Genomic DNA, 20,758 nt, shown 5'->3' on the forward strand with positions numbered 1-20,758 from the left:
CCTTTCATCAAGTAACTCAATGTCAGCATTTCTTTGAAGTCCCCTGTCTAGGCCTCAATCTTAATTTTGCCGTGTATTAGCTACCTAATCTAAACCAAAATTCTTAGCTTTTCTGTACCTCTTATTCTCTTTACCATAACACAATTTTAGATAGTACATTGGTATAAGAAAAATAAGTAAGTATAAAACACAATAGCCTGTGGCATAGAGTAAGTAGCCAATAAATGAATGTTATTACTACTATTGTGTCTAAAATGAGTATAATTCCCATTAAATCACAGAATATGTAAGGGTTAAATTAATGATACTACATGAAAAATCATGAACAATGCCTAGAACATACTAAAATTCTTTTTTAAAAAAATTGGCAAGCTGGGGCTGGAGTGATAGCACAACGGGTAGGGCGTTTGCCTTGCACACGGCCAACCCGAGTTCTATTCCCAGCATCCCATATGGTCCCCTGAGCACGGCCAGGGGTAATTCCTGAGTGCAAAGCCAGGAGTGATCCCTGAGCATCTCTGGATGTGACCCAAAAAGCAAAAAAAGAAAAAATAAGCAAGATACTGTATTTCTCTCCTTTTTAAAGAATCCTTTAATAAATAAGTATACCAACAGAACCTACCAAGACAATTTTACCTTAAAAGTAACTTTTGAGGGGCTGGAGAAAAAGTAGAGGGATTAAGATACTGCCTTTATTTGGCTGACCATGGCTGAATTCCCAGCACTGTATTTTTCCCAAAGGCTCCCCTCCTACCCCAAGCACAGAGTCAGGAGTAGCCTGAATATCGATGGATATGGTTCAAACAATTCCCTTTCCCCCCAAAATAAATGCATAATAACAGATTGTTTTCTGCAATGTGCAAATGATCAGGTCTCCTAATTCACAATAAATTTCAGCAGCTTAAAAGTCAATTTGGAGGGCTGGAGCAATAGCATCGCCGGGTGTGACCAAAAAAGCAAGATATTAAAAAAAGGCAATTTTGCAATTATATAATAAATATATTGGTTAACTTTTTAAACCAAATCATTGAGATGTTAAAAATTAAAAATCCCAAAGTTCCTAAGGAAAAGAACCATATATTTAGCCTGATATTTTAAATTTAAACTGTGATATATTTTATTTTTTTACACATTTCTCTGACTCATTATTTGCAGGAAGCAAAACAGAACTTTTCTTGATGCTTTACAATTTCACATATCAAAATTTTTTTTAAAAAATCAAAAATTTACTTTAAAAAATCTATTACCAATTAAGTGTATTATTTTCTCCTTAAAGTTAGTTTTAAAAACTTTTTAATCAACTGAAACTTCCAGTTTATCAAAATTCTACTGAAGTTACCTAAACTGGGTAATGACATTTCAATTACCAAGCAAGTCTGTTCATCTCCGTGACCTAAACGTCCTCCAGGACCATGACCACAAGTATAAACCTGTCCTTTCTGAGACAGGAACACTGAGTGAAATTTACAAAGCACCACCTATGGAAAAAAGAAAAGTATTATTAAACTTCTCTAAATATTCCTTATTGCCAATTGCTTAAGTTGGATAATTTCCAATATCTTAATAAATCCCAAATAGTAAAAACTAAGCAAAGGAGCATAAAGAAGAGTATAAAGATCACTTGACCATTGTATGACTTAAACAAAAGCATGGAAGTTTGTAAGTCTGTAACTATACCTCACAGCGATTCACTAATAAAAAAAATTTTTTAAAAATCACCGAATAGCAATAAATATTATTAAATAGTGAAAACAGTTTAATATAACATTATCACCAATGCATGGGGAAAGAGGAGTAGGTAAAATGTCTTTTTAAAATCTAATTTTATCTAATAATGCTTTTTTTTTTAAACATTTTTTGAGTATTATTTGGATTTATTTTGGCTGGAGCCCTCCTGGCCTCAGGATCTGGGTGCATGTACTCTCCAGCTCCACAAATTTCTCTGTAATGGTTTGACTGCTGCTCCTTCAACAGGGTTGGCTTTTTGGCCCCCGGGACCTCAATAATTCTTGTGTTTCAGTTGTTTATTTAGTCTTTATTCTGTCTTTTGTTGTTGTCTGAAGGTTTTCTGCACCTCTCTCTCTCCGTCTCTGTCTATCTGTCTCCCCCCGACCTCCGTCCACTCCCCCACTTCCTCCCCCTTTCCAACTCTCTCTCCCTCCCTCTCTTTATAATCCAGGTCCATTCAAATCCTCTTTCCAGTACTATCTCAATGGCACACCAAAATTCTAGCTTTTGTAACACCATTCCTATAATCCCTATCCCATACGGGTTTTTGGTACACTCAAATTGTCTACGATTCAACTCTTCTGGGTTTTTTGTTGTTGTTGTTGTTATGTTTTGGGGTCACACCCAGTAGTTCTCAATGGCTTACTCCTAGCTATGCACTCAGGGATCACCCCTGGCACAGAAGGAAATGACATAGGGGTGCCAGGGATTAAACCCATGTTGACATTTTGACATTGATATTTTGCATTGCTCACAGCCCACCTGAGTTCAATCACTGACATTCCATATGATCCTCTAAGCAAAAAGCCAGAAATAAGCCATGAGCAGTCAGGAGTAAGTTCTGACCATAGCTGGGTGTAGCCCAAAATCCAAATCAAAGCAACAAAAAAAAGCACCTCACAGCTTTATGGTATCACTTCATCTCAGTCTACAGATGATTAAGAGTAAGAAAATCTAAAATACAAGTAGTTCTTAGTGATTGATTTCTTCATTAAAATGTTACTATACCTTCAAAAAAATCAACATAACCCAAATAAAGTAAATTATCAAATATGAAAGTATTTGGAAAATTCATACTATAATTCTCAATACCTGCTTGATATAAATCCCACTCCTGGAGAACAGATCCACCAACTCTGGATGATGTTTGCTATTTTGACTTCCATGTCCCAAAGTGAAATTTGTATTATCTCCCCACGTATAGACATCTGTAGGATCTAAATGAAAATAAGTTTTAAATTTTTTTTATTTTAAAATAATTTATTTTAATTCCATTATAAAAATGTTACACAGCTTATAAAAAGTTACTTTTATAGGAACTAATTTAACTACCATATTTAGAAAGATGTTTGTAATATTTTAAAATATTATTAATCTACCAGTCAGAATGGCATATATCAAAAAGACTAGAAACAACCAGTGTTGGCATGGATGCAATGAGAAGAAAAAACTCATCTGCTATTGGTGAAATGTTTTTGGTTTATCCTCTGTGTAAAACAACAGATTCCTCAAAAAAAAATAGAAAGTACAGAACTCTCATACAATACAGTGATTACAACTGTTGTTATCTAACCACAAAACAAACATACATTAACCTGAAATAATAAATGCACACCTATGCTCATCACTGTGCTAAATATAATAGCCAGAATATGGAAACAGTCTAAATGTCCAATGACAGGTGAATGAAGAAGTTGTCACATATACACGAGGAATATTCCGCAGCTGTAAGAAAACATAGAATCACACAGTTGGCTGCAAAAATGGAGGAAATTGGAAGGTGTATACTATGTGAAAACAGTCGGGGAGGAGGACAGATACTGAATGATCTCATGTATTATCTATGGAATAGAAAGAGAAAAATGAAAGAACTGACAGTACTGAATAATGACAAGTCTTGGCCTTGGATTACCAAACACTGTAGGGAGAATAGGGTAGGAATAAAGTTTGGGATAGAATTGACAAGGGCACTGATGGAAGGGTCGCGGGTACTTTCTTGGTGATGATGGGGTACAGGAACTTTATATGTCAATAATATACTAAGTTCAACACTATTGTATAGTTCAATTAATATATAATTCTAGTAATAAAAATTTTTAAATAAAAAACCAACATAGGTCTTTCTCAAGTTAAACAAAAAGGTATTTGTTCTTTGCTACCTTAGTAGCTAAACTGCAAAATGAGTAAAATACCAATTGCCATGTTCACTTATTTTCTGTGAAAATAATACAGATATTTAAATATTAAAACATATGCAGGGGCTGGAGTGATAGCACAGTGGTAGAGCGTTTGCCTTCCACACAGCCAACCAGGGTTCGATTCCCAGGATCCCATAAGGTCCCCCACCACACCAGGAGTAATTCCTGAGTGCAGAGCCAGGAATAACCCCTGTGCAACGCCGGGTGTGGCCAAAAAAGTTAAAGAATAAAATAAAATAAAACATATGCAGAAAGTCCTAAATCAGGCAAATTGTAACTTGTTATTCCCACAAAAATATTAACCTGTTTATCCCCCTCCTATTTTAGGGAAATAGAAAGGTTTATTGGAAAGTAGATAAGAAAGGAAAAGAAACCACCAGCCAGGGAAGAACTTACTAAAGGATTGTTTAAAATATTAATTTTTATAGTGTATTCTTGAATGCAAAATCGTGAGTGCTTCAGGGAATAACCAATATGCTTGAATAAAACTTAATCACAGGGAAGTTTATGATATAGTAATTTCATTTTTTAATCTTTTATATTTTATTGAATCATCGTGAGATACATTTACAGACTTACAGACTTTCATGATTATTCCAGTCAAACAATGTTCAAGTATCCATCCCTCCACCAGTACCCATTCCCCACCCCCAGTGTTCCCAGTGTCCCTCCCCCACTCACACCCCTTCCCACCTCCTGAGTAACTCCATTCTTAATATGAAGGCTAATAAAGTCACTGAATAAAATTTTAACTCTAAGTTGAAAAATAGTTTCCCAGTATAAAACTAAAAACTGTTCTTGTTTACCAGATAAGTACAAATCACAGATTGTTCTATTAAATCTCTTTTCCATTCTACCAATTCCCATTTCTAAAGTTCAAAGAGCAAACAAAGTTTAGGGACAGGTGATGTTAGAAGAATATGTTGTTATAAGAACCCAATTCCTGTTTCTCTTTATCTCAAATGCTAAAGTTACTTTCTAGATGCACATTAAGTACCTTACAATAATTATAATTGCAGATTCCTACTTCAGTCAGTACTTTTACTCTTAGAGACATAATATAAACTAAAATTAAGAAATTAACAGTGCTATGAGTGGATAATCAAAAAATATTAACCAATGAAAATTAAATTAAAAGTTCTCCCTTCAAATACACAAAAGATTTTCTAAGAAATTCTATAAATAAAATTTAATTAAAAACATGTAAGTTGGACCTTAAATGATATATACAGCATTTTCTTACCGGTATTTTTGAATACAACATGAGCTGGTCTATCTTTCATTACAAGATCCAAAGCTGATAAGCCTTCTTTATCTTGAATATACAGACTAACACCATGCTTAAAGAAAAAGCAATAAAAAACACATTTATAAATGTGTGTATACATACAACACCTAAATTTTATATTTATTTTTACATATTAACCATCTTTGTACAAGTAACTTCTTATAAGAAAAATCTAATATATGAGGAAAGGGTTAAAAATATACTAAGAAATAAAACGAGGGCTGGAACAACAGTACAGCAGGTAGGGCGTTTGCCTTGCATGCGCCTGACCCAGGTTCGATTCCCAGCATCCCATATGGTCCCCCAAGGACCACCAGGAGTAATTCCTGAGTGCAAAGCCATGAGTAAAAGCTGTGCATTGCTTGGTGTGAACTCCCCCCCCAATAAAAAGAAATAAAATAAATTAAATATTAAAGTTTTCCCAGTTACTGAATGTTTGGCTGCCTAGAAAGCATGTAAATAAGATGCCTGTGTATATATGTATTTACACACTTAAGTATTTTTTGTATTTAAAGAATCATGTTCCATATTACCCAGGACTATAAAGATTTCAAGGCAGTAACAGAGTAATCTTATAGTAGAATTTACTCTATAAATTTAATATTATCACCTATGTCACCAGCTCTTTTACCATCTACCACAGATACAGAAGCAATTATATTCTTTTGTATCTATCTGTACATTAAATATTCGTCTCTATTTTTATACCATTTTAAATTATGCTCTCATCAATTATATACAGATATTTCCAAAATTAATGTATGCACGTATCTACATTGTGTGAATTTTCAATAACTGTAATTTATCTCCAATATTCAAATTCAGGCATGAAACTGAACTATTTAGAGTTATTTTAGGTAGCCGCACACCTTTTCTTTAGTACTACACTTATCTTTCTAAAAACACTGGAAGAGGGCTGTGGTGGTGGTGGTTAAGTAGCAAAGCACCTGCCTTACAAGTAGAAGAGGGGGGTTTAGATCCCTAGTACAGGAAAAAAAGAAAATATTAGTGCTAGGATGAAGAGGCATGAGACAGAATAAAGATTTAAAGTAAACTTTGTATTATTGTGGGGCTGGAGCAGTAGCACAGCGAGTAGGGCGTTTGCCTTGCATGCGGCCGACCCGGGTTCAATTCCCAGCATCTGATATGGTCCCCAAGTTTTATAAATTTTCTTGAATTTTATGCATACCAGCTAGAACCTATTCAGAAAACACTTGCATTTTTCTAAGTAATCCCAATAGCATATACAACTAGAATATTTTTTCCTCTACAGCTTCATATGGTAAATTCTGACACTTTCTAATATGCTCACCTTAAACTTTAAAGATAGTATAACCAGCCCTTCTCACTGGTTATACTCTATCCAATATAAAGATTAGTTCTTACATATCTCCCAAACAGAAGGAAAACTGATTAGATTATCAAACAGTATTTAAGCAGCATTCTTATAGGCCTGTGAATTTACACCAACACTGTAACAAGTAGCAGATGGAGTTAAGTAGTTATTTTTCCTTCACAAACTAGTGTTAGGCTATTGAAAATGTCTTTCAGGAAATAAAATCTATTTTGTTTTGATGTCTTCTTTAAAAGTAAAATAATATAGACAGGCATTCAGCCAATTTTCTTGGGAAGAGATACTAGAAAGTGTTAGTAAGAAATCAAGAGTAAAGGGAAGGTGGAAAAACCTGTACAACAGTGAGTTACACAGTGTATCATAGCTAAGAAGTCTTATGAAAGATCCTACCAGGATATTCTGAGACTGATAAAATATAACTGTTCGATCAAAAGACAGGAAGAGGAATTTTTAAGTATTTACACTACTTCTCATTCTTCATTAGCAAAGAGTAGGGTTAACTCACCTATATTTTGGATGGTCAAGCATGAATGAGTACCAAGCCCTAGGGCTCAACGTAAGATTTTGAGGTAAGAGGTATGCAATAAGAGGTATGCAATACTTTCCAGAAACAAGGTGCAGATCACAGACCACACCTACAACTAGCAACTAACAGTGTGTGCATAATTCCAACTTGGAATAAGAGATGAAGTCAAGATGTTACAAGGTGGGTTCTAAGCAGAAGTACCTAATCACTCATTTTTCCAAACTGGTTATGAACTAAACTAAAATCATTTAATGTTGTTCTCTGGCTAGTGCTGTCCATTTACTGACAAAAAAGTTAAGATCAAAAGAGTATTTTAAAGTTACAGCACTTCCAATAGGTTAAATATGGATACAGTCAATTCTTCTTTCAAGTGTATGCCTTAAAAAGTTTCGAGGGGCTGGAACGATAGCACAGTGGGTAGGATGTTTGCCTTGCATGCGGCCAACACAGGGTTCGATTCCTAGCATCCCATATGGTCCCCTGAGCACCGCCAGTATTCCTGAGTGCAAAGCCAGGAGTACCCTTGTGCATCACCAGGTGTGACCCAAAAAGCAAAAAAAAAGTTTTGAATAGTACTTTAGGTTAAACTGGTTAGATGCCCTCCTTCTAAAACAAACAGAAAACATTCTTTTATATGTAATTCATATGATTTCAACATCAAAAACTAGTAAGTTTTAATAAGCAACTGGTATTACTACTACAGAATTATTAGGTGAGGATTCAGATCAGTTATTATATTTTACTTATAGGTATGATAAGGAGATTTTTCTTATTTTAAATTTGAGTTAACTGCATTCTTCTGTCCCATGACTTCCTTCTCTACTTAGAGGTACTTAGAGGTATCTGATACACTAGCATCTGTTGCTTAGGTTACCATAGTTGGTTTCTATTGCATGTAAAGAGAATTCTATTATTAATATTTGTTAAGAACTTCCTATTTGTTCATTTAATTATGTTTTTTATCTCCTTTTACTAAAAATCTAAGATTTAAAAAAAGAATTTTATAGAGCCAGAGAGACAGTAAACAATTGTTTTACCACACTTTTACAGTGTCAGAAATTAAATCAGGATCTCACACTTTAGGAAAGTGCTCTACTGATCCCTAGCACCTAAAGTAATTATTTTAAAGGTCAAAAATAGATGAAAACTTCAAAACAGCAACAAGCTCTTTGAGGACAGCAACAGTTTGTTCTTCTCTGGGTCCTCTACAAATACCACAAACTGTTTATATAAAGAACAAACTGTTCAGTTTAAAACTTAAGACTTCTTCTGGGGCTGGAGGATAGCATAGTGGGTAGGGCTTTTGCCTTGCAAGATGACAACCGGGTTTTGATTCGCAGCATCCCATATGGTCCCCCGAGCACCGCCAGGAGTAATTCCTGAGTGCAGAGCCAGAAGTAACCCCTGTGCATTGCGGGTGTGACCCAAAAAGAAAAACAACAACAACAACAACAACAACAAAAACCCTTATGACTTCTGATTGTAAAATGACATTGGATATATCTTACTTAAAACATTTCATTACTTAACTATACAGTAGAACAAAGCAAAATTTAATCTTAGTGGAAGCTTAAACAATTAAGTTGGTACAAATTATTGTTTGGACTGGAGCAATAGCACAGTGGGGTAGGGTGTTTGCCTTGGACTCGGCCAACCTGGGTTTGATTCCTCTACCCCTCTAGGAGGGCCCAGCAAGCTACCAAGAACATCTCCCCTGCATAGCAAAGCTTGGCAAGCTACCCGTGACATATCCGATATGCCAAAAACTGTAACAAGTCTCACATGGAGACATTACTGGTGCCCGCTCGAGCAAATTGATGAGCAACGGGATGAAGGTGATGCAGTGACAGTGAAATAACTGTTAAGTACATATAAACACTTTGTCCTAGTCAGTCAAATAAAGAAACTGACTATTCAAAAACAGTCTCTAAATTATATGACTATAGAGTCATTTAAGAGGGCTAGTAATATAGTTGCATAAAAGTAAACAGGGCCAGAGATGTGACTGTGAGGTTGAGTGGCATACCTTGCATGTATAGGCCCTTGGTCTTGTGCCCGGCACTTCAAAAAATAAAAGCAAAACCATATTAAAAAGCACTAACAGCTACATAGTATTTAATATATGATAAAATATCTAGGATTTACTCTGAAATTATATGTGATGAAAACAGTCAGTGGGAACAATTCATAACACAAATTTGACCAATAGTTAATTTTAAACATACTATAAATTTGGTGCATACTGTCTCAGTAACTGAACGTAAGGCCATGCAAATCATACCCTACCAATGAGCACATATCTAACCTTAGTATGTTTAAATTTTTGCACACACAAAAAAATTAAATAAGAAGTATACATGACAATATACATAAGTCATGGATGGAGGATCTTAAACACCTCAATGGTGGTTAGGTAAATGTGCACACCAAGGTTGTAAATATCAACACCACTGTAAACATATTACCTAATATAAAATATATATAAAGGAAATATAATGAAAAGTATATATGAAATTTGAGCTCTATTTTTTTCTTTATAGGGGCCAGATCCAGAGGTGTTAGGTGAGTTCAAACTAAGTATGTATTCTATCACTTAATTTATAGCTCCAGCCCAGGACTTGTTTTCTAAAGTTGTACTACACAGTAAAGAATATAAAACAATAAGAACATCTCAAATCCCTGTTAGAAAGAGAAATGCATTTTTTAAAAAATTAAGAAACATATCTGTTAGACCAATTTTATTTTTGACTGGAGGGGGCGTTGGGGCGTAGGCGTGAGGAAGTGGAGGCAACAGGGAGTTGTTGGGTTATAAATGGTGTTACTCAGGGGATATTCCAATTCTGAGCTCAGGAGTGACAAATGACACTTACCTTCAGTAGAGACCAAACACAATCAATATGTCCATAAAAAATGCTTCTGTGCAAAGCAGTCCATCCTGATTCCTTGTCTTTCACTAATGGATCCACTCCTTTCTCAATAAGCCAATTAAGCACTCCTTTCTTCCCACAGGAGGAAACAAGGTGAAGGGCATTTCTGCCAAAGGCATCTTTGATAGTAGTAGCATTGTAACAATGACTGGAAAGAAAGGCCTTAATCTGGTTTTCACTCCCCTTTGTTATTACAGAGAGGACATCCAATGCATGCTTCAGTGATCGACACTTCGATGTACAGTCAGGAATGGAAGAACTCATCCTGTTTCTCCTATTCGGACTTCTTCAGAAAAATTAAGACTAATTTTAGAATTGAAAAAAGTCAGGACACTAAGGTGCTACTCAAAATTTATAGAGAATAAATGGCCTGTTCAGGATTACAATGTAAATCCTTATGACAAAAGTGTAAAACTATATATCTCCATACAATTTATTTTGACACGTATTCAAAAAATTATAAATAGCTCTAAAAAGTTTGTATCAAATAAAGTTCTTTATTTAAAAAGTTTTCCACGGTTTATAAATTATTCCTAGTCAAGCACCAAGGGGGAGTGAGGAGGGGAACTCCCCCTCCACACTGTCTGATCCTTTCAGATATCCATAATTGCAAGGGTGACCTATAAGAGAAAGAGAAGAGCAGGTAAAAAATACAAAATATTTCTCTTACTATGTTCAACTATCTCCACATTTAAGTGCTTCTAACTCCCATTTCCACACAGGGTATCATTTTTTAGCTCTCATAACTGTGTTAACAAAATGTGTTTCAGTTATCCTATCCTCATTTATTCCAAACTCATGTTTAAGGTAGGGTTTGTATTCAAGTCTACCTCTTTCCTTCCAGAACTTTCATTCCTTCTTTTTTTCTCTCTAAATATTAGTTGTCTCCACAAGCCATAACACATTTAAATCAAACATCTCTATGGAAATCCCATCCCAATGCTTTATCCCTTAAAATACTTTATCACAACCAGCACTGCCATCACCACCATAACAAACAACATTCTCATCATTGATTTAGTTTTACCAAGTGCCAGGCATTATGCTAAGATTGTTCTCTACCCATAAGGTCTTTTGCCATAAAAGGATATGATAAACAATGAAGATCACTGACAGTACTCAATGAATAAAAAACCTTGAATGTATGTTGCATTTTTTACAATAAAAATTCTAGATGGCTCGGGGCTGGAGTGATAGCACAGCCAGGTAGGGCGTTTGCCTTGCACTCGGCCAACCCGGGTTCGATTCCCAGCATCCCATACGGTCCCCTGAGCACCGCCAGGAGTAATTCCTGAGTGTAGAGCCAGGAGCAACCCCTGTGCATCGCCAGGTGTGACCCAAAAAGCAATAAATAAATAAATAAATAAATAAATTCTAGATGGCTCAACCCAAAACATGACAATATAAAAACACTCTTTTTTTACACTCTCAAAGCACAAAAGGCCAAAGTATGAATTTCAATGAGAAAGTTACGTTAAGGATAGTAAGTTTAGGAAGGTTCATGAACATAATATTAAAGACAGAAAGAAGAAAATTCTCTTTTAATGTAGTTTCTATTTAATATGGCCTCTATAAGTCACTGAAACCAATGAAACCAACACAGTGGGATTTAATATGACAGCTCTGTATTTTAAAATGTGATATTTCTTAAATACAATACACAATGGGGTAGAATTTAAATGGATTTTTTTTTTTTTTTTTTTTTTACTTTTTGGGTCATACCCAGTGATGGTCAAGAATTATTCTTGGCTCTGCACTCAGGAATTATTCCTGGCAGAGCAAAGGGATCATGTGGGATGCTGGGGATCAAACCTAGGTTGGCCCTACCTGCTATACTATCGCTCTGACCCCTTACGTGGAGTTTTTACAGATGTCACCTCACTCAAAAGAAATATATATTATTATTAATATTATTACACACAGACACCATTTTTCAGAATGGCAAAGTCCAAAAAGACTAGTATTACTATATACTGACAAGTTCGTTGGGGAAAAGGAACCCTAGCCCATTACAAGTAACTTTGAATGTGTACAACATCTAAGATTTACTGTTGTCTATTGTCTATCAAAACATAAAATGCACATTCCTTTTAACCCAAACAATTTTACTCCTAGGAATTTATCCTATAAAAATAGACCTCTATATGAAAGGACAAAAGTATAGAACATTTATTGTTTCATTATTTGATAGAAACCTAAATAACTTAGTTAAAAGAAATTACGTGTTGTCTATATAACAAAAATTTTAAAAAGCAGGTATCTATTTTTGATAGGCAAGCTATTTTTTGATATATGTAGTTAAAAAAGATTTAACAATTTTTTAAAGATATTCTGTTACATATTTTTAAATGAGATACCTTTATAATTTTTAAGGAAAATCAGATGTGTGTACGTGTTTGTGTTTGAATACGCAAGAAAGGTATCCACAATACAGAAGAAACAGCGGCCACTCTTGGGTAGGACACATCAATGATTAGAGACAAAAATAGAAGGCTGACTAACTTTTCACAATGATCCCCTTTTGAATTTTTGTATACCTTCTTAAAAAGTCACCTAAAAACATAAATGTCAATACAGTGATTACAGAAATCAAAGAAATATAGAAAAAACTCAACTATTAGATGAGACACTTTTCTTCCAATATGCTACTCTGTCTGCTCTGCACCACTTAAATTTAGAAAAAAGTTTATTTATTTACTAATCAAATAAATCATTACTGATTCTTCACTTCCTTCTAGAAATCTAACTATTAAGATATTCACTATATCACTGTCACTGCTCATCAATTTGCTCAAGCAGGCACCAGTAACGTCTCCATTGTGAGACTTGCTGTTACTGTTTTTGGCATACCAAAATACGCCACGGTAGCTTGCCAGGCTCTGCCATGTGGGCGAGTTAATCTCGGTAGCTTGCCGGGCTCACTGAGATGGGTGGAGGAATCGAATTCGGGTCATCTGTATGCAAGGCAAATGCCCTACCACAGTGCTATCACTCCAGCCCATTAAGTTATTAAAATGTTTATATCTAAAGTGAAGTTACACAAGTCATTTCTCCATCCTTTTATTACCTCCTAATTATTTATCATTTTTCTGTATTTTCTGTATTTAAATATACAGACCATCTATTTAAAATGTCTAAATTTTAACTTTTATAGTAGAAATAACTTTGTATATTCTTTTCTGCTTGATACTAAAACATTATATAAACACTTAAATTCCAAAAAATACCCTTTACATTTAAATTTTTTATAAATGCTCTAACTGACAAAGAACTTTAAGAAGTTTTTTAAAAGAAGAGATAGAATTATAAGTGAAATTTCTGCCTCAAAGACACAAAATATTTCAATTTCAAATCAGACTAATCCAAAGTTCCGATGTAACTGGTTTTTTATTCTTAACTATTCTGACTTCCCATACACAAATGGTAGCAAACAACCTGATGTCAGGGATCCGCAATTGTTTCCATTTGTAACCACTTTTTACTGAGAAATTAATTACAAAATAAGTATGCAAATCAAACATTTACCCATGATAAACCATAAAGAAATGTATCTAAAGATAAACAGAGAGGAAGGCAAATAAGCCCACATCTGGCTGTACCTAGGGCTTATTCCTGACTCTGTCACTCCTGGCAGTACTTGGGAATCGACCATATACTTGATGCCAGGGTCTGAACCCAGGCCGATCGTGGTATCGCTTACTATCTCTGTCCCCTTAAAGTAAATTTTTTATTTTGTTCACAATCCCCCCATTCAGTTACACAACTCTATATGGGATCGAACTCACAGCTTAAGAAACTAGAACCAGATTCTTTTTTGATATCATTTTGGACCACACTGCAGTGCTCACAGATTACTCTTGGCTCTGTGCTCAAAGATCACTGCTGGCAGCGAACTATACAATTAAACCTTCCTAGCTACAGATCTGGCTCTTTGACTCTCCTCTTAAACCTGACACAGTATTTACAAAACTTTTACCAGTCCAAACTGTTGGTATAAATCAAAACAGACATACAAAAAAAATGGGGGGAGGAGGGGAATTGTAGTTAGGGACATAAAGAAGAGTATCAAAGCCTCAGTATTTTTTTTTTCTTTTTGGGTCTCACCCAGCGATGCTCAGGGGTTACTCCTGGCTTTGCACTCAGGAATTGCTCCTGGCAGTGCTTGGGGGACCATATGGGATGCCGGGGATCGAACCCGGGTCGGCCGCGTGCAAGGCAAACGCCCTACCCACTGTGCTATCGCTCCGGCCCCAGCCTCAGTATTTAAAATGCTGAAACTAGCAATCAAGATAGAGAGCAAAATAGTTGCACATAATTTCACTCTCGAAAGTTTATAAAATTTTGCCATTTTTGTATTTTAAATTCGTTCATAATACAACTAAAAGAAACTACTTAAGAGTGAATCATCAAATCTTATATGGAAGAGTCTAGATACAATAAAAAGAATGGCTCAATCTGTTAATATATATTAACATAGAAAGGAGGGAAAGAGATATTTAATAAAAAGTAGTATCTGTAAAAAAAGTGGTATCTATAATATATGCAGAGAGAAGCATATACAGAATACTATAATCAAAAATATAGATATGACTAATACCTTTTCTTCAGAATCCTACCTATTCGGATTCAAAAACAGCAATGCTGGCAGTTACTGTTTATATAACCCTAAGAATTACATAACCTCTCCAAGCCTACATTTTTTTCCATCTGAAAATGAAGACAATGTTACCAACTTCACTATTATTACTATGGCTTTGGATAGTACTTGATAACAATGTATACTCAACAAGTAGCTTTGATTACTATTATTTAATAATTAAAGGTCACTGTCATCCCGTTGCTCATAGATTTGCTCGAGTGGGCACCAGTAATGTCCCCAAGAGAGACTTGTTACTGTTTTTGCTTGCCAGGCTCTGCCGTGAGGGCGAAATACTCTTGGTAGCTTGCAAGGCTCTCCGAGAGGGACGGATTAAAGGTAACAAAATCCAATCCAAAATTCGTATTTTTATCTTCAACAACTTTACTATAAAGTTTCTTTGGAATATTTTTCCAATAAAAGAATATTGAGGTTACCAGGTTACTAATGATCTTCAAACTCCCAAATATGTTTGGCTATTTCAAGTTCATCTTATTTTCCTGCTTTTTAGTTAATAGTACATCTCCCATAGGATTTAGGAAGGGACAATAAAAAGGTACGGATACCACTAAGGCATTTAAGTACAAAATTTCTCTTTTATACCACTTCTTATTCAGAATTTTATCCTTTTCTTAGATCTTCAAATAGTGAATTTCTTTAAATGTTACATAGTCAGTTGTCTTCCTTGCCATTTTTTTCTCTTATGATAATTTCAATGTCATGGTTTAAATTTCAACCTTCATGTTCCTAATATCCTCTGTTTGCCCTGCCCTCACATCTCACATAAATTTCAGGGCCATATTTTTTAATATCTATATATATAAATCTTATAAATGGAATGGAGCAATAGCACAGCTGGTAGGGTGTTTGCCTTGCACGCACGCGGCAGACCCAGGTTAGATTCCTCCATCCTTCTCCGAGAGCTGGGCAAGCTACTGAGAGTATCCCGCCCACAAGGCAGGGCCTGGCAAGCTACCCATGGTGTATTCGATGTGTCAAAAACAGGAACAACAAGTCTCACAATGGAGACATTACTGGTGCCCGCCCAAGCAAATTGATGAACAATGGGATGACAGTCCTACAGTGCTATAATACAAATCTTGTGCATGCATTCACTGAATGCTTACAGAAAACAGACCTTGTTTACTATCTCTCCAGCCCTAAATATATTTACTCTTAACACAGAGTTCCATCTCTAGCCCTAGAAAAAAAATTTAAGCACTTATACATACTGGATACTTTGCATCTACATTTCTCAACTGGGGATAAGATATATTCCTAGATATTCCAAGGGTTAAAAGGGGGGCAACATCATAAAACTAGGAAACTAACTGATTGGACAGGGTGAGTCACATTAAAGAAATAATCAGAAGAAGGTTACAGTTGAAAAAAGGATGAGAAATACTGCTTTATATCAAAGAGATTAGGCCACCCAAATCATATCACAGTTCAAGAGTTAGAATTCAAACACAATCTGTTTAACCGTAAAGTCTAAGTTATTTTTGCTACACCATATTGTCTCTTCTCAGTGTGTCTACACAGGCGCTGAAGATACAAACATAAATAAGACTTAAATATTTTAAATAAAATATTGAAATACTGGTTCTTGATAATTAGATGAAAGAATAGTTTAACAACTGTATAGGACAGTTTAACAACTGTATTCATTAAACAAAATGTATTATCTATTACAAAGTCCTTAACATCAAAAGGTCACAGTCTGGTGGAAGAGAATATTTAATAAAAATACAACACGACTATCAGCAGGTAATGAAAATATAACATGATTCTGGTAAAGATAAAAGAAAACAGTACTATGTAAAGATAAAAGTGACTCATGGCGAGTGGACATGAGGAATTAGAGAAGATTTCCCACAGGAAATGTATAAACAAAGCCTTAGGATGAGTAATGTATGCCTGATAATTTGGAAAGACTTTCAAACCATAAATAAAAGAGTTAGATACAGTCCAGTATGAGCAAAGATTATGGCCAGCCATAAAAGCCTTTCTGCAGAAGTAAAAGTAGACTATTATAGAGACATAGAATCTTCACAAGATGTGGCAATAGCTCCTGGGCTTCCACTTGGGAGCAGTCTCGAAGAACAGAAAGGGTAAATATATAAAAATCACATAAACATATCAACAAATTAAGGTGATAATTTATTTGACAGGAATATCAAGTGTTGACTGGAAACCAAGTTGGATGAATGTACTTAGCTAGAGACAATTGATTAGTCTTAAATATTGGTCCACAAAAGGGCATTGCGCCACTGTAAGTTAAGTCCTCAACAATGTCTCACCACTCTTCTGTTTAACCTTGGTTAAGAATAGTTCAATTATCTTCCTAAAACCTAAATCTGACAATGTTATTCTCTAACATCTAAGACCATAGTGGAACCAATATCTGTATTTTATGTGTTTAGAAAAGCCTATCACTAAGAAAAAGGATCCTAGTTGGTTCTGGAGACTACAGATTTAAATTTTAAACTGAGTTCAGAACAGCACATCTAGTAACCCAGGTACACCACTAACTAGATAATTGACACAGACATATCACAATTTCTAATTTTCAATTATTGCTTGTAAAACAGGGATAACACTATCTCTTGAGTTACTCCGAAAAGCAAATGGGCTATTCATATACAAACAAACAACAAAAATCTAAGAAAAAAAATGGAAAGGAAAAGGAGGGTATTATGGTGTACAGGTCAGAAAGTAGCCTATGTATAATGCAGTTCTTTCTTTTCACAATGTTTTTTACCCATATTTACCAGATTACAACCTGTAGTTTAACTATGTAGTTAACATAGCATAACTTTCCTTTTTAATCTTTTTAAAGCTTTTTGGGGCACATGCAGAAGTACTCGGTGCTTACTCCTAGCACTGCTCTCAGGAGTCATCCTGGCAGGGCTCCGGGACCTTATGTGGTTCGAGGGACTAACCTAGGGTGCAAGGCTGGTGCCCTTACAGTACTAGCATGCTAGCCCACTTACAAACATATCATCTATTATCATTGAGTATTCTATGGACAACCATATTGGTTTACATACATTAACTCATCTAATCCATTTTCAGCTTTATTATTTTAAATATGTGTATATGCACATATAAAATATTCACTTTACAATGAGGAAATTGATGTGAAAGTTTAACTAGCCTAATCAAAACTGTACAGATATTCTAGATTATAGCTATGCTACTCGATCTAAACATCTCTCAAAACAGGAATTATTCAGTGAGAAGTAGTATAGAGAACTGGAGATTGCAGTGCAATGCAGCCAACCCAGATTGAATCTCTGGCACCCCATATAGTTTCCTGAGCTCCACCGGAAGTCAGCAGTGAACACCACCAGGTGTGGCCCCAAAATAAAGAAAGAAGGAATTAAGTAAAGAATTCATTTTTTTAATTCCAATTTAATTCTACTTTAAGTTTTCTGCAGATATCCTTAATCCTTTTAGAAAACATTTCTCTCTACCCTCATTTTAATATTGTCTTCTAAAAAGTTTTTTTTTTGAAAGAAAGAATCTTAAGAATAGGAAAGAGGAGGGAAAAGATCATGAAGGGACCATGCAAGGATGGGAAAGTGTCCATCCTGGGTATACAAACGTTCCGCAGTCATATTTCTCCCCATATTTTGATAAATGCTACTTCGAACCGTCCAATTTCGCTTCCTGAAATCTATCCTGTCCTGCTAAAACCGCTTCGAAGTTTGAAGAAGCGGACTTGAGAAAGCCCCAGGGTCAATGAAACTTATTTGCAACCTGAGCATACGGTGCGAGCTTTGAAGGCTCTGCCCGGTTCCTCCCCCCAAAAAGGTCCCTCCTCACGCAGTGACCAGCTCGCCCAAAACTTGGGTTCTAAGCCCCGAGTGTCGCTGAAAGTGCGACGCCAGCGGAGGCAGCTTTCGGGATTCCCGGCAGGGCTCGGAGGGCCGCGGAGCCACCTCCCGGAGGGCGTGTCCGCCAGGGTTCCGAGCGCTCACTCGCCGGCGAGGCCGCGGGAAAGTGGCCACCGGGCCGCTGGCCACTAGCCGGGCCCGTCCGGCTCCCTGCCAGCTGGACGCGCCTCGCGCCGCCGGGCCCTCTCCCCGCGGACTCGCAGCGCCACCGGCGCCCGCCCCTTCGGCCAAGCGCACACGTCGCCCCCGCGCTGCCGGGGGGAGTCCCGCTGCCTCAGCCCGCTCCGCACCGTCGGGCCGCGCCGAGCCCGCCCTCACCAGTCGCTAGTTGAAAGTACGCCGGTGACCTCCGCGGACTGCGCACACTGTCGCGCAGGGACTCATCCTCAATGAAGGCGTAAAGACAAACCGGACGGCGCCAGGGGGAACAGCTCCCCAGACCCGCGTCAAGCCCTGGAGGCGGCTGCAGCCACAGCCGCGACTACAGGCACTAGGAAGGCGGGGGAGGGAAGTGGAGAGAAAGGGCCGGCGCAGGCGGGACCCGGGAATAAGCCGTGTTTTGATTGGCTGAAGCTCGTGTATGCGGTGTGCTGATTGGTTGGCAGAAGCCCGGCAGGCCTCGCGTGGCAGCTCCTTAATCTGTGGCCTTTCCCGGGCGCCCTGAGAGAATTTGACCCGGCTGGCCTTGGGGCAGTTCGCACCAGAAGTGGGCGGGGAATAGCCAGCTTGGGGGACTCGGGGACAAACTCTGCGTGGTGGGCTAACTTGGGCGATGTGAATGTGCCTCTCGGACTCTGCGGTGGCGCCGGGAGAAAGAAACAGCGCTCTCCCTAAAACTGGAGACGTGGACGGGAGGGTAGACCCGGAAAGAAGAAACCGCTGCGGAGACCGGGCGGGATTCCCGGGTCACCGAGTACCCAAGCAGCAGGAGGCAAATGTATCGCCATCTGGCACCAGAAACTTTCCTCCCGCCACGGGCATTAGAAAGGTGTTGTACCCAGGAACCGCAGCTCAGCCCTCCTTCCCTCCTCACCCCCTCCCACCCGGAGTTTGAAGAGTGGCTCTTGGAGGTCTGCTGGGGTGGGGGGGTGGGGGGGAAGAGTAGGGACGCGTGTCAGGCTGGCCCGGGACAGCGCTGAACTTTTCACCCTTTAACGCTGCAGCCAGCTTTATGGATTTTTCGAACTGATGGAGCCAGTAAAGGAGAACTGAACACGAAGGGGCAGAGTCGTCCGTGACCAATCCCAGGAGGCCGAGTGTGGTGCTGCAGGTCAAGCCCAGGTGGCACCGGGCACAAGACCAACTCGAGGGCCTTGGCGATCGGCCCTGCCACGTAGTCTGTGCCACACGCCACGGAGAGCAGCTTTTGGAGCTGGAGTTCGGTCCCGATTGAGAGTCGCCTTCCTTGGCAAAGCCCAGTGGGGAAGAAATAAGGAATGATTAGCCATGCTTTGTCTTCTGTAGTGTTCTATTTGTCCCCTGCAGACCCCCTCCTTCCTGTTTGACATGTAAGAAAAGCAAGTTTGTTTGCAATGTAAGGAATTGTGTGCAGTTCATCAATGAAGATGGCAAGTAAAGCCAAAAATCGAAATAAAGGCTGTGATATGAGCTCAAATCTTGTTGTTTGCTTCTATCTGGATACCTTAATTAGCTACTTTTGAAGTCTCCGTTTCCTCACTTGAAAAGGGGGCAATAATTTATCCAAGAGTTGTGAAGGCATATTGGTGAAACTGGAGAAATATAGCACTTAGCAAAGTGTCTAGCTCATAACACTTCAAAAATAGTGTTACTTTTTATAAAGAAATATTTCCTTAGCAGCATTATTTCAAGCAGTCCATCATTCATTTTAACAATCGCCAAGTGTTACCTAGGCTCTTGTAAACTCTGGGGATTCTGTAATGAACAAAAACACCAGGTAAAAGGAATGGATTGCAACTTTTCAAGTACTGTGAAGAAATGCTGTGATAAACTTAATTTTATAAAGAAGTGATACTTGAATTAAGATTTGAATGATGACATAACTAGAAGAAGAAAAAATGACATTCCAGGCCCAGGAATAAGGAGCTATTCTTCATTTCTCTGGAAAAATTAGATGCCCAGGCTAATTTTCAGAGACACTGGCCATTTGCAGAGCAGAATATTAACATGATTAGTACAAATGAAATTAAGTTAAATGTAAAATTCATGTAGATAGGAGATGAA

At 37.5% G+C, this 20,758-nt stretch overlaps 1 protein-coding gene across 5 annotated transcripts in view; it reads right to left on the bottom strand.

Annotated features, from left to right (window-relative positions):
- The window catches only part of IBTK (inhibitor of Bruton tyrosine kinase), a 78,426-nt gene extending 58,801 nt beyond the window's left edge, over positions 1 to 19,625 (bottom strand). For all 5 annotated transcript variants that reach the window (XM_055136407.1, XM_055136409.1, XM_055136406.1 and 2 more), the window contains exons 1-5: positions 18,875 to 19,625; positions 9,965 to 10,641; positions 5,170 to 5,266; positions 2,821 to 2,945; positions 1,368 to 1,478 (exon numbers count right to left, since the gene is read on the bottom strand). In XM_055136407.1, coding sequence (XP_054992382.1) covers positions 1,368 to 1,478; positions 2,821 to 2,945; positions 5,170 to 5,266; positions 9,965 to 10,285 — 654 coding nt within the window. In that variant the 5' untranslated portion in view covers positions 10,286 to 10,641; positions 18,875 to 19,625. The remainder of the gene's footprint in view (positions 1 to 1,367; positions 1,479 to 2,820; positions 2,946 to 5,169; positions 5,267 to 9,964; positions 10,642 to 18,874) is intronic.
- Positions 19,626 to 20,758: the final 1,133 nt, after the last annotated feature.

Source organism: Sorex araneus, chromosome 4 (assembly GCF_027595985.1).
Source record: "Sorex araneus isolate mSorAra2 chromosome 4, mSorAra2.pri, whole genome shotgun sequence".
NCBI lineage: Eukaryota > Metazoa > Chordata > Mammalia > Eulipotyphla > Soricidae > Sorex > Sorex araneus.